Source organism: Hyposmocoma kahamanoa, unplaced genomic scaffold (genome assembly GCF_003589595.1).
Source record: "Hyposmocoma kahamanoa isolate Upper Pololo Valley unplaced genomic scaffold, ASM358959v1 224, whole genome shotgun sequence".
Lineage (NCBI taxonomy): Eukaryota > Metazoa > Arthropoda > Insecta > Lepidoptera > Cosmopterigidae > Hyposmocoma > Hyposmocoma kahamanoa.
The window spans coordinates 2,846,589-2,858,802 of NW_020653743.1; the positions used below are offsets into that span (position 1 = coordinate 2,846,589).

Genomic DNA, 12,214 nt, shown 5'->3' on the forward strand with positions numbered 1-12,214 from the left:
TACTAAGTAAATTATCTATTTTTATTAAAAATGGTTTGAACTTTACTTTCTTTTAATAAAAAGTTTTAATTTTGATAAGCACTTTAATTTCTCGTATTAAGTTAAATTTCTCATGAAAAATAGTAATCAGACTTCAAATTATTTGCAACAAATTCCGAAATTGCAGTTTGACTGCAACACACGTATGTACGGCGAGGTCATGCATGCCGCAGACAGATTTTATAAATGACTTCCAAGCACTGTAGGCAATATACGTATATCCAGAACTTAATACCTGGGGTAGATATTTTATTTTTGAGTAAACAATAGCAACAAATTGTAAATATAAATCGTTAGTCCAGATGAACAGCGTATTATCTCAAAAATACATATTTTTCAGGAGAGCAATTTTAGAGTTTCTTCTAGCATTGTTTTAGCTGCTAGTGTTATTTGATTCTCCTCACCAATATGTATTTAAACGTCGGTTCGAACCCGGTCGGATCAAAGGAATTTTTTCTGTGTTCGATCTTTGTATTAATAATTATAACAAACTAGTGGAATAATTTCACATAAAAATAATTGAATATCAATTCAATAAAAATTTAAATACAATGAATAGCGACATCTCTAGCCAGGGCTGGCAGCTGTAACGGTATCTAACTGGGTGACGAAATACTTCAGATTTCACATAGATGGCGCTACGGCTAAAAGTCGTTGAAAAACCCAAACACAAATACACGACAACAAACACAGAGAATTCGTGAGGTCCGTTCCGTGGCTTAGTTGGTATAGCGTCTGGCATGGTATGCAAGAAGACGTCGGTTCGAATCCGACCGGATCGAAGGAATTTTCTCTGAGTGTTCGATCTTCGTATTAATAATTATAACAAACTAGTGGAGTAATTTCACAAAAAATAATTGAATATCAATTCAATAAAAATTTAATTAATACAGTGAATAGCGACATCTCTCGCCAGGACTGGTAGCTGTAAAGGTACTATCTGGGTGATAAATCTGTCATAGATTTCTCATAGATGGCGCTACGACTAAAAAGTCGTTGAAAGTCCAAGTACAAAGACACGACGCAAGCACATAGAAAAATTCGTGAGGTCCGTTGGTTCGTTCAGTGGCTTAGTTAGTATAGCGTCTGGCACGGTATGCAAGAAGACGTCCGTTCGAATCCGACCGGATCGAAGGAATTTTTTTCTGAGTGTTCGATCTTTGTATTAATAATTATAACAAACTAGTGGAGTAATTTCACAAGAAATAATTGATTATCAATTCAATAAAAATTTAATTAATACAGTGAATAGCGACATCTCTCGCCAGGACTGGTAGCTGTAAAGGTACTAACTGGGTGATAAATCTGTCATAGATTTCTCATAGATGGCGCTACGACTAAAAAGTCGTTGAAAGACCAAGTACAAAGACACGACGCAAGCACATAAAAAAATTCGTGAGGTCCGTTGGTTCGTTCCGTGGCTTAGTTGGTATAGCGTCTGGCACGGTATGCAAGAAGACGTCGGTTCTAATCCGACCGGATCGAAGGAATTTTTTCTGAGTGTTCGATCTTTGTATTAATAATTAACACAGTAGTATCTCAAAAATTAATCTCTCTCCTCTAGATTACCATAACAATTCAATGAAAAAAATGTCACTAAAAAGGTATTTATTAACTTGAAATAATCATCTTCGTTTTAGAAATAAATATTTTTAAAATACATTTACCGTATAATGAACACATTCTGTGTTTTAGATTTCATACCCTGTTCAACAAACATCGAGTGTACACACAACATTGTGTGACGAAATATGGGCCATATATTCCTGGTAACACATTAGCGATACAGCTCTTATAAATATCAAATCTCGTTTGCACTGAAATATAGACAGGCCAACTACTGACCTGTGTGTACGTCTCCGTATATTCCAAAAAATATTCTGTATTTATTGTAATAAAGATAATATCTCTAACAATGCCGTGCTGTTCTATTCGGTGGAGTGGGAAAAACAGCAAAACGTCTAATTACAAAACAAACGGAATCACATAGCATCGGTAATTAAATATTAAATATGTAATTTTGCAATTTTCGTCCATTATAGCTAATCTCAAGTTAACTGGTCGATTTGAAGTGAAACAGTTGACGACACCCATTGACGACACCCGTCAATTGTTTCGAACTCGGGGTAGCCAATCGGAGCGCAGTTGTCACTGTAATGATATGGCAGAATAGTTTTCAAACAAATTAAATGACATTTTGTCTCTATTTCTGGTTATATACTCGATGTCAACAAACGACGACGACCTGACGACTATAGGCTTCGTGTGTAATACAGAATACGACCGTGTTGCTAAACGTTCGGGGCCAAAACGTGCAAAAATTTCAGAGGTAACTACTACCTTGTCTCTCGTGCTATTTCACGCCCGATCGATATAATACCTTCTTCATTGTAAAGATCGATTTTTAATAGGACTGCATTTTAAAGTAAAAAGTCCTAATTTTTTAGTTGATGCCCTGTTAATTGCAACGTAATATTGCGACTGTGAACTGGCAATCGGTACTATTTCAGTTTTGTATAAATGACGCAAACAATTATTTTCTTCATCGTGTAAAGTTGTCGAAATTGTCGAAGTTGTCGAAGTTGCCAGTTCATAGTCAATTGCTCAATATTGAACATCTGGAAGGCCAGTGAGACCAGTTGGAGATGATTCTATCGATTCATTGCAACCCACCGCATGTAAAGAATTATTAAAAATACGTTTCATTTTCTATCAATGTAACTTTTAAATAAGACTGATTCGCAATTAATTTCCTTAAAAACCAATCATAAAACGAATGTTCTATTTATTTACCGGTTTAGTGCAACAAGGGCGGATAACACAAGGAAAAAATGGTTCTAATTGTCTTAAAATAATAATAATAACACCTGAATCTTTTAACTAAACCATAGGACAAATAAATAATAAAATATATAAGAGTCATACTATAAATATTAAAAAGATATAGGACATTGAAACTTTATTTTAAATTTTCTCGAATCTCACTTTTACATGAACAAACTCTGATAGTACACAATTCGCATACTTGTAATAAGGCCATATCTGCAAATTGGCAACTTGCAGAGAGTTTTTTAATGAGATATTAAAAACTAAAATACACTGTAAGTTTCAAAATTAAGAAATTATTTTGACATAACACGATACTCAGGAGCAGTCCTTTGGTTTGACATTACGCGAGCGAATTACAGTACAGTGTTGCAGGGCGCGTTAGCGAAAACGCAGATCGCGCAAATGTCTCAGGTGTCTCAGGTCACTAACATTTATTTGTCGCGGCTCAAATTTTAACAATAATAATCTCAGTACAGAGTTCTAAAACAACCGACCTCAAAAGTTCGTGGAATACATCTATTTGCCAAGTTTTATTGCAATCGGTTACCGGAAAGTTTACGAAATCGGATTTATACCCTGATTTGCCAACCTTAGAGGCGGAATATTTCCTTCAAATTTAAATGGCACCAATATAGGTAACCTCTTTCCAACAAAATAAGAATCATTAGTGTTATAGTGTTATAGTTATATAGTGAGAGTTATAGTGTAACATACATACATACAAAAAAAACATTGGAATTGAGAACCTCCTCCTTTTTTGAAGACCGTTATTTATTCTTTTTAATTATAATTAGAAAATAAATTCCACTATCTGAAAAACAACACAACTGAACAACGCAGAGACGGCAGGCGAACATAAAAACACTCGAACAGGGCCTGCCGGACGAACTTCTTTTGTAATCGTGAAAATATAGGGGGCAGCAAAGTTCAGGTTGGACCCGGGTGGCAAAAAATCCACACTCTGGTACTCATAGTAAGACCAGGCAATTGGTATGATTGCCTGGCACATAATTATTATCAAATAATAATTACCTTACGGTAAAAGAATTATATGTACCGTTGTACATATCTTATATTATCAGTAAGTAGCAGTAGAGGTCCTTGTTCGTCCAGGGAAGTACTGCCACCTTACTTATTTCTGCCGCCAAGCAGTAATGTCAGCAATACTGTGTTCCGGTTTTGAAGGGTCCTGGTGAAATTACAGGCACATGGGACTTGTCAACTTATGTCTCAGAGTCACGGGCGTAATGAAGGTAACTATTATTAATCTCAACGTACGTACATTGTGTAGCTATAACATAAATGAAGCATCTGGTTATTTCCGTTTGAAACTTGTTTTAGTTGCGTGTAAGGCGCCCTTCTTTCTCTTTGATTATACATTTTATACGCAGAACCGGGTCAAAGAGCTAACCATTAACACAGTGGCAGTGCCCCTCAGATCTTTGCGATCAAAGCTCTGAGTAGACTGCAACTGTTATGGACAGGCGTGTAGCTTACCACCAGGCGCACAACTTGTTCATCCCGACATTTGGTATCATAAAATGTATATACTGTATTTCTATTTCAATGCTAGTATGTTAAACATACTAAGTGCAAATATCACAGCGTACATCTTTTGTTACCTCCATTCGCGTTACAACTAAGACATTCTAGTTTTCAACTGAATAACCTAATTCCCAATATGTCACCAAGAGACATCAGGTGTCGTCGGTACGGTATCCGTAGACGAAATATTTGCCATAGGGTGATCCAAAGGATCCGAGAGGGGGGACTGCTGGTCCCACGGGAGCGAGGCGCGACATCCGGGGGGGACACGCGGATATGACGAGATCCCTTTGCCGGTGTATACGATATCAGGTTATGGAGATATGATGTACTTTGTCAACGCACATCACTGCTGACCACAGGTCTCACGAAATGAGGAATTAATGATTTTCATAAGTATACAGGTAAGGCACAACAATGAATGACTCTCATACCTTGGAGTACGGGCCGGGCACTGGTGTGGGACGCCACGTGTGCCGACACACTTGCCCTATCCCATCTCCAGCGCATCAACGAGAAATAAAATGATCCCTGTTACATTTTGGACCGTTGTGTCTCGGATTCGGAACTGACGCAAACGCTCTTAATTAACAGAAAAAGCCGTTCTCAAACAGAGGCCGTGAACTCCGACCTCGCACCTCTGACGTTCTCGAAATTTATGTGCGAATTTGAAATTCACCATGAGGTTTTCGGTGAAGGAAATTACCCCCCAAAGTATTATGTAAAAACTGTTGCCAAAGCCTTTCGCAGAATCTCGCTCTATTTGCCGAGTCGCGATCTTCACTCAAGATTTTTTTCTCCCATCGATTATCGATTCTTAGATTTAAAAAGTTAAATGATCTTTATTTCATGGTAAGCAAATTATGGCGCTTCTCATTATGTCAGAAAGTCGTGCAGTTTAAAGTATCATGGCTTGTCTATTTAAATTAAATTGTTCATACATAGTAAAACACGCTTAATTGTCGTTCACGACTTTTCTGACGTTACAACGACAGACTGTCGTGACAATGGGAAGAGCTAGAACAACAGTCGTCTGACGATAAATAAATAAAACGCCGCGATTATCTGTCGTCACATTTTTGTAGTGATGTTTTATTTGTCATCGGTCAAAAAAAGCGTAGCTAACATTTAAACAACAAATTTTACTATATATTTTAATACTATACTGTCTTGTATGCGGCTGTGGGGTATGCAAAAGAATCACATTCAACTAAAGTCACAGCCGAGAATGGACTGTGATGCTGGTTTTCAGTTTACAAATAGGTAATAGTTTCAATCCCAATGACAAATGAAATCTAAGAACTAGATATGAATATCATTGAGTTCAATTAGTTAATATCGAAAACAGACTCGTCAAACGAGGTTTGTATTTTACCGTCGCAGAATTTTTTATAAATTAGTTATATTAAAAATACTTAAAGTGTAGGTAATAAAGATTACTTAATTCACATGGGTAAACTCGATTAACATTTCAAACTTTATCCAAAAGAACTGTAAGTTTATCCGAGTAAAGTTTATGAGATTTCTGATACAATCCGCAACACATCATTCTTTATTGCTTGCAATTTTCTAAGATTGCAGACCTTTTCCATTAAATTTTTCCGGCCATATCTTCTAGCTATATCATCCGCTCATTTTCTCTGTTGTCTCGCAAGGCTTCTTTGTCCATTCCTTTTGAAATTCATACTCCTTTGTTCCAACGTCCTTTGTCATATGGTTTAATAAATGTAACAAGCCCACCTCAATTTTTAACTTAATAGCGACACAAAGCCAAACTCAAATAATCTTTGTTATAATTATTAATACAAAGATCGAACACTTAGAAAAAATTCCTTCGATTTGGCTGGATTCGAACCAATGTTCTACACCAAACCATGCCAGACACTATGCCAACTAAACCACGGATCGAACTAGCGGACCTTACGATTTTTTCTATGTGCTTGTTGCAGATTTTTGCTTTTTGTTTCTAACGACTTTTTTGGCGTAGCACCATCTATGAGAAATCTATTTCTTCACTCAGCCAAGTACCTTTACAACTAACAAACGAGAGATGTCGCTTTTAATAATTGTAATTTTTAAGTTTTATTGAATGACACGTGTTTGACCACCATGATATTCAATTATTTTTGTCAAATTACTCCATCAGTTTGTTGTAGGTACTAATAATAATAAATAACAATAAATCTTCACTTCAGTTATACTATTAACTTTACATGAACGGTGGATGATGCTTCCTATTAAGCTTATCAAGCCTGTTGCAGGAGGCATGGCTCTTCCACAGCTATAAAAGCACATTTTACACTTTAACTTAAAATTTTCGTGTGTAATTTCAATTAATTTAATTTTTACACCTCCAAACAATCTCTAAATAAACAATTCCTTTTAAAACTTTAATTTGAATCTTAAAACGTGTGTGCGCTGGTCGCACGTACGTGTATAAAGGTGTGAGAGCGCTTCTGGTGCTGGTGGAGTTCTGTTGATTATAATGTTGTCGGGAGTGTAGTATAGTAGCCTCCGCAGCCTCCGCAGCCTATTACTTTAGTAAGTTTAACGTTCAGAATTCAAAATGGTAAAGAACCAGTGGTAATAAATCCAGTTTTATAAATATTTATTCCAGTGTTAACAATATTTATGACCTTTAAAAAGTTTCTCGTACAAGAGATTTTTGGGAACGGCTCAAAAATTAAGAAGAGAAGACGTGTTCGCTGCCGCGATCGAGCAGGGAGTGACGAACAAAACGAAATGAAACGATAATGAAACGATAATGAAATGAAAACGAAACGAAAAATGGTACTATTCAAAATTTTAATTTAAATACGAGTAGCCAGGAACCGGAGAAAGGCGATAAAAAGGTAGGGATGACGATGTAAGGAGGTCACACCATCACAAGGGTGTGTATGTATATGGATGAGTGTTTTTTTAAACCTGTTGCCATAGACGAAGAGAGTAGTGTTTTTAAAGCAAATACTTCAATAGATCTTCGCTTTCCTCGTACGATTTCGACTGTGGCCATTTTGAGATAAGTTGTATGCAGTCTAGTCTTGCGTAGGTAATTATTAACACGAAAATTGAACACTTATCGATTTCGCTACAGTTTTAAACCTCACAAAGTTTGAATATCAACCGGGATCTTATTATAGAAGCGTATCTAGTAATTGGGCAAATCAATACAAGATCTGCTTCGTTCTGGGCCGTGGTTGGTTCAGCAGGTGCAATTGCCGTCTAGTACCTATAATAGGAACTTTTGAGCCGGGAACGATACAGGCCGGGATTTTCTTTATGTTACGAATTGTTGAAAAAATCTCAGTGCCGATCTTTATGTTGTTTGGACTATTTCACATGTAATATAATATAATATATCTACAAAGTGCTCTTTATTTCACACAGAAACATAATTCGCTGGTTTGAAGAATAGTGGTACAATCCAAAACAGTTCCATTTTAAACTTATTATTGAGATTTGTTCAAATACTAAATTCGATTGTAAATGAGACACCGAACTTTCCATTGGTTAAAATAATTATATGACAACGTTGGGATGGTGTACATTGACTTACAAATAAATGGACGACGGGTCTAATACAAAAACCACGAAAAAAATGTTCCAAGTCAACCTATTCGAAATTTAAATTGTAATGTCATCGCAGTATCGCGTTGTCAGTAGAACAAATGAAGACTAAAGCGGAGTTTGGCGCTCTGTATACGATTTTAGCGCCTTACAAGTGCGGACACTTTTTAGCGCGGACCCCACGTCCATATAATTGTAAGTCAATGATGGTGTACGATATGTCAGTTTTGCGCGGCAAACATGTCTCTGTTTGTTCAAACCATCGTCTTCCTTTTGTGCTAGACCACTATTATATAGACCATAGGCATGTACATCATTCTGCCCTTATAGCAGTTTAGTTTTCCGCGGAGCTTCTCGTTAACACAATTGGTTTATATCGTCAGATTTATCTCCTGGTCGCATCCCGTGTGCAGCGGCGCGCGCGCAAGTTCACACCTCGCGCGAAATGGGAAACGATTACTGCATCGGAAGTGGCTGCGCGGCTGTGCTCGGCGCTCGCTTCCTCACGACAGACTTCACTAGGTCACTACTGGAGGTTACTACACATTTTCATACTAGCGACGTCCGTCAGACTCCACAGGACGCATACTAGTATTGGTTTGTCTATTATACAAGCTGCATTATAAAGTGTGAATTTTAAAGAAAAACCATTACGATCTCATAGCAGGCGTAAATTACATAATATATATATATATATATACAAGCAGTGGTTATTAACCGACTTCGAAAAAGGACCAGGTTCTCAATTCCACCGTTCTTTTTTTTGTGTATGTTAAGTCTTCTCTCTTCTTTTTTTTCGATTTCGACTCTTTTTTTGTTCAGCAGAGGATACCTCAGTATTGGTCCCATTTAAATTTGCAGAAAATATTCCACATTCCTAAGGGTGGCAAACTAGGGAATGAAGCCGGTTTCGCGCACTTTCTGGTAACAGATTAGTTAGTAATCTTCCAAAAAAAAAAATCCTCGAACTTATGAGATCGGTTTGTTTTATGAAAAAGTTATAATTATTTCAATTTCAGGTTTGCAAGACTTAAAGATAAACTAATTTCATTACATCGAGTTCTTAGGTTTTCGCGAATGCTACAGATAGGAAATAAAACTATTTACTATGTAAATCGCATATATTTAATGACTAAAAGATCTCAGTCAGCCGTGACCTTAGGACCTATAAGGGCCCTAAATATTTTGGTTTGTTTGAAAAAACAAATATACGCAATTTAGATCCGAAAATATAATTTTATTTCCTAATCTCTTTGTATAACATAATCTAACATCTAATACAAGTAATTCAAATGTAAAGGAAGCTATGTCAATATTAAAATCAACAAATAAAAAGGGTATTTAATTATTATTATACTTTATTAGCATTTATTTATATTTTTAGTAGCAGTAGAGGTCGTTGTGAAAGAATTCGTCCAAAAAGTACTGCCACCTTACCTATTTCTGCCGCCAAGCAGTAGTGTGACTATTCCTGCGTTCCGGCTTTGACGGGTACGAGTGCTGTTGATTACAAATGAATTACAGGCAAATTCAACCTCATCCCTTCTTCCCCGTTCCTGCTCAGAAGCACGCGTGCTGGCCTTCGTAGTCACCGTTTCACTACCTGCCGCATTCCATCGCGTACTAAAAGGTTCGGTGGCTCCTTTCTCTGCCGCATGGTTGACAAATGGAACTCCCTTCCGGCACATGTCTTCCCTCCCTCTTATGATATGGGGTCCTTCAAACGAGGTGTGAATAGGATGGAGGTGGCTAGTGCAGTGAGGGTTTCGTCGCTGCACTAGGTTCCTTCGCGTTTGGATACCACTTTCCACTTAACATCGGGTGGAGTGGAGTCATTTGCCTGTCATATATAAAAAAAAAGTGAGACAGCAGTGTCCCTCATCATGTTACGGGATTTAAAGCTCTGAGTGTCACTGCAACTGCCATGGATAGACGTGTCGCTTACCACTTGTTATTATAAAAAAATACAAACTTCATAAGGCTTAGTACGATTAAATCTTGGACTCACAGCATATTTAAGTATTTTCTTTGCATTAGTACCTACCTAAAAATAGATCGGCTATATTTAACTATAAAACAATTAGTTATTATTAGTTAGGTACATAAATATAATTATGAGTTAACGTGTAGCAAACCTTCTGAATCATGTCTTATTTTTAAGCCAGGATTTGGCATTTTTTTTATATCTTGGCTTATTCATGGCGAAGTAGAATTTTTATTCCAAGTAAAGGAAGCAGAAAAAAGAAGAAGCAGTGAGAAGTTGTACGCGAGACGAAAAATTATCGAATCGTCTGTAATTGGTTAAATATGTGTAATCAAATAGAATGGTTGAGTAAATAGTCCAACAAGATCTCAAAAAGTACTTAATTTTGAACAAAACTCGTACGTACCTGTTTTGGATTGCTGTTCGTCTTACTGTCTCCCAAACAAATAATAAATTTGTTAGAGCGGATGCTATGCGTTAGAAACATGGCAAACCAAGGAACGAACTAAGTCAATCAATCTCCTCCCCAATTTTCCGCATCCAACCACTACTCGCGACCTTCTTCAGATCGTCGGTCCATCTTGCATGGGGACGTCCTACATTGCGTTTGCCGAGACGTAGTCTCCACTCGAGAACCTGTCTACTCCATCGCTCATCGGTTCTGCGACAAATGTGGCCAGCCCACTGCCAATTCAGCTTACTACATTTCTGGACGATGTCCATAACTTAAGTCTTATGCCAGATAACTTAGTTCCAGACTTTGTCCCTTAACGAGATACCCAGCTAACTAAGTAATGAACCCAAACTAAATTTTATTGTAGGTAATATTATAGATTTACTTTATTACGGCCGTAGAGTTTTCCGAGGTCCACATTGTTTTCCTTCGCCGTCAGAGCAAGTAGTAGAAATTCGACTGCACACTTTCAAGCCCTCTGTTAGCCAATAGTTCTGTTGCATTCTCACACCGCTTGTATGTATCGATATACCTTGCGCAGCTTATTCTTATCTCAAGTCTATATCCCAGTGGATTTGGTAGAGGCTTTTGATTGCCCTTACTTGATATATTGTATTACGTTATTTGTTTCCTACTCACACATCACTTTTCTTCCCTTTGATAATGAGTGTAAGTAACATTATATTCCAAGGTTTTGTGTGTTTTCTTCGCAAAATTTTCCTTAGCAACTGAAATTATTTTTTCATATCTAAATAGAGTAACCAACGTTTCTCTTTACAGATCCAATAATCACGACTGAGTGATTTATTCATGATTTAGATCCGAAAAAATAATTGCATTTTCTATTTTCTCTAATCTAAATCTCACTAAATAATTAAGTAAAGAGAAACAACTATCATTCAGAATGAAATTTCATTTATTACCATCACTCAGGTGAAAGGAAAACACGTTGATGTAACTGCAGTAAATGCAGTTGATAGACAGCGGCTGCACCCTGTACCTCATTCTGTTTATTCGATGATACTCGTACCTTCGCTCATAATTTCATAAGCCCTTGTAACTGCAGAGGTGATATCAGCAGCAGGCTCCCCTGCGTTTACCAGCCATGTGCTACCGCTCTCGCCCAGCTTGTATGCGTCGATCACACCCTGCGCTGCAGATTCTGAACTGCGAAAGTGATAGATTTTGTTGATTTAGGTTTTAGGAGGTGGGGTGTGAGCTGATTTTTTTGGAGACAATGGATATTAAGCCTTTTTTGGCGATTACAATATTTTTGCTAACTCTGTCTAAAAATGTTTGATGCTTTTAAGGTAACATTTGCGTTTAAAAATATGCAAAAAGGTGCAACACGTTTTTTGACGCTTTGTAAACGAAGAAATAGTGATGTACTATGGCGGTTGCGATAACAAGTGGGGTCGCTTAAGTTATGATTTCTTTATACATATGTTTAGTAGCAGTAAAGGTCCATGTGAAAGAGTTCGTCCAGGGAAGTACCGGAAACTTATAGTGCGTCTCACGTATTAGATATAAGTTGACAAGTTCCATGTGCCTGTAATTTCACCAGCACCCTTACTTACCCTTTAAACCCGGACCACAGTCATGCCCACATTACGGATTAGCTTCAGAAATAGGTCCTTACCTTAGTTTCGGGATGAACAAGAAAAAAAAACTATAAATGATTTGTGACGAAATGAATTTATTGTTTCTCAAAATATTTTCCGTTAGCGTTAATACACTTTTTCATACGAATTTTAAGAATAAAAACTCCAATGTAGTAACTTAAACTTATTTATTCG

At 37.0% G+C, this 12,214-nt stretch overlaps 1 protein-coding gene across 1 annotated transcript in view; it reads right to left on the reverse strand.

Annotated features, from left to right (window-relative positions):
* Positions 1-11,428: 11,428 nt before the first annotated feature.
* Positions 11,429-12,214, reverse strand: part of LOC113228258 (dehydrogenase/reductase SDR family member 11-like) — a 24,532-nt gene continuing 23,746 nt past the window's right edge. Inside the window, exon 4 of the mRNA XM_026461524.1 lies at positions 11,429-11,585. Within this exon, the coding sequence (XP_026317309.1) occupies positions 11,429-11,585 (157 nt within the window). The remainder of the gene's footprint in view (positions 11,586-12,214) is intronic.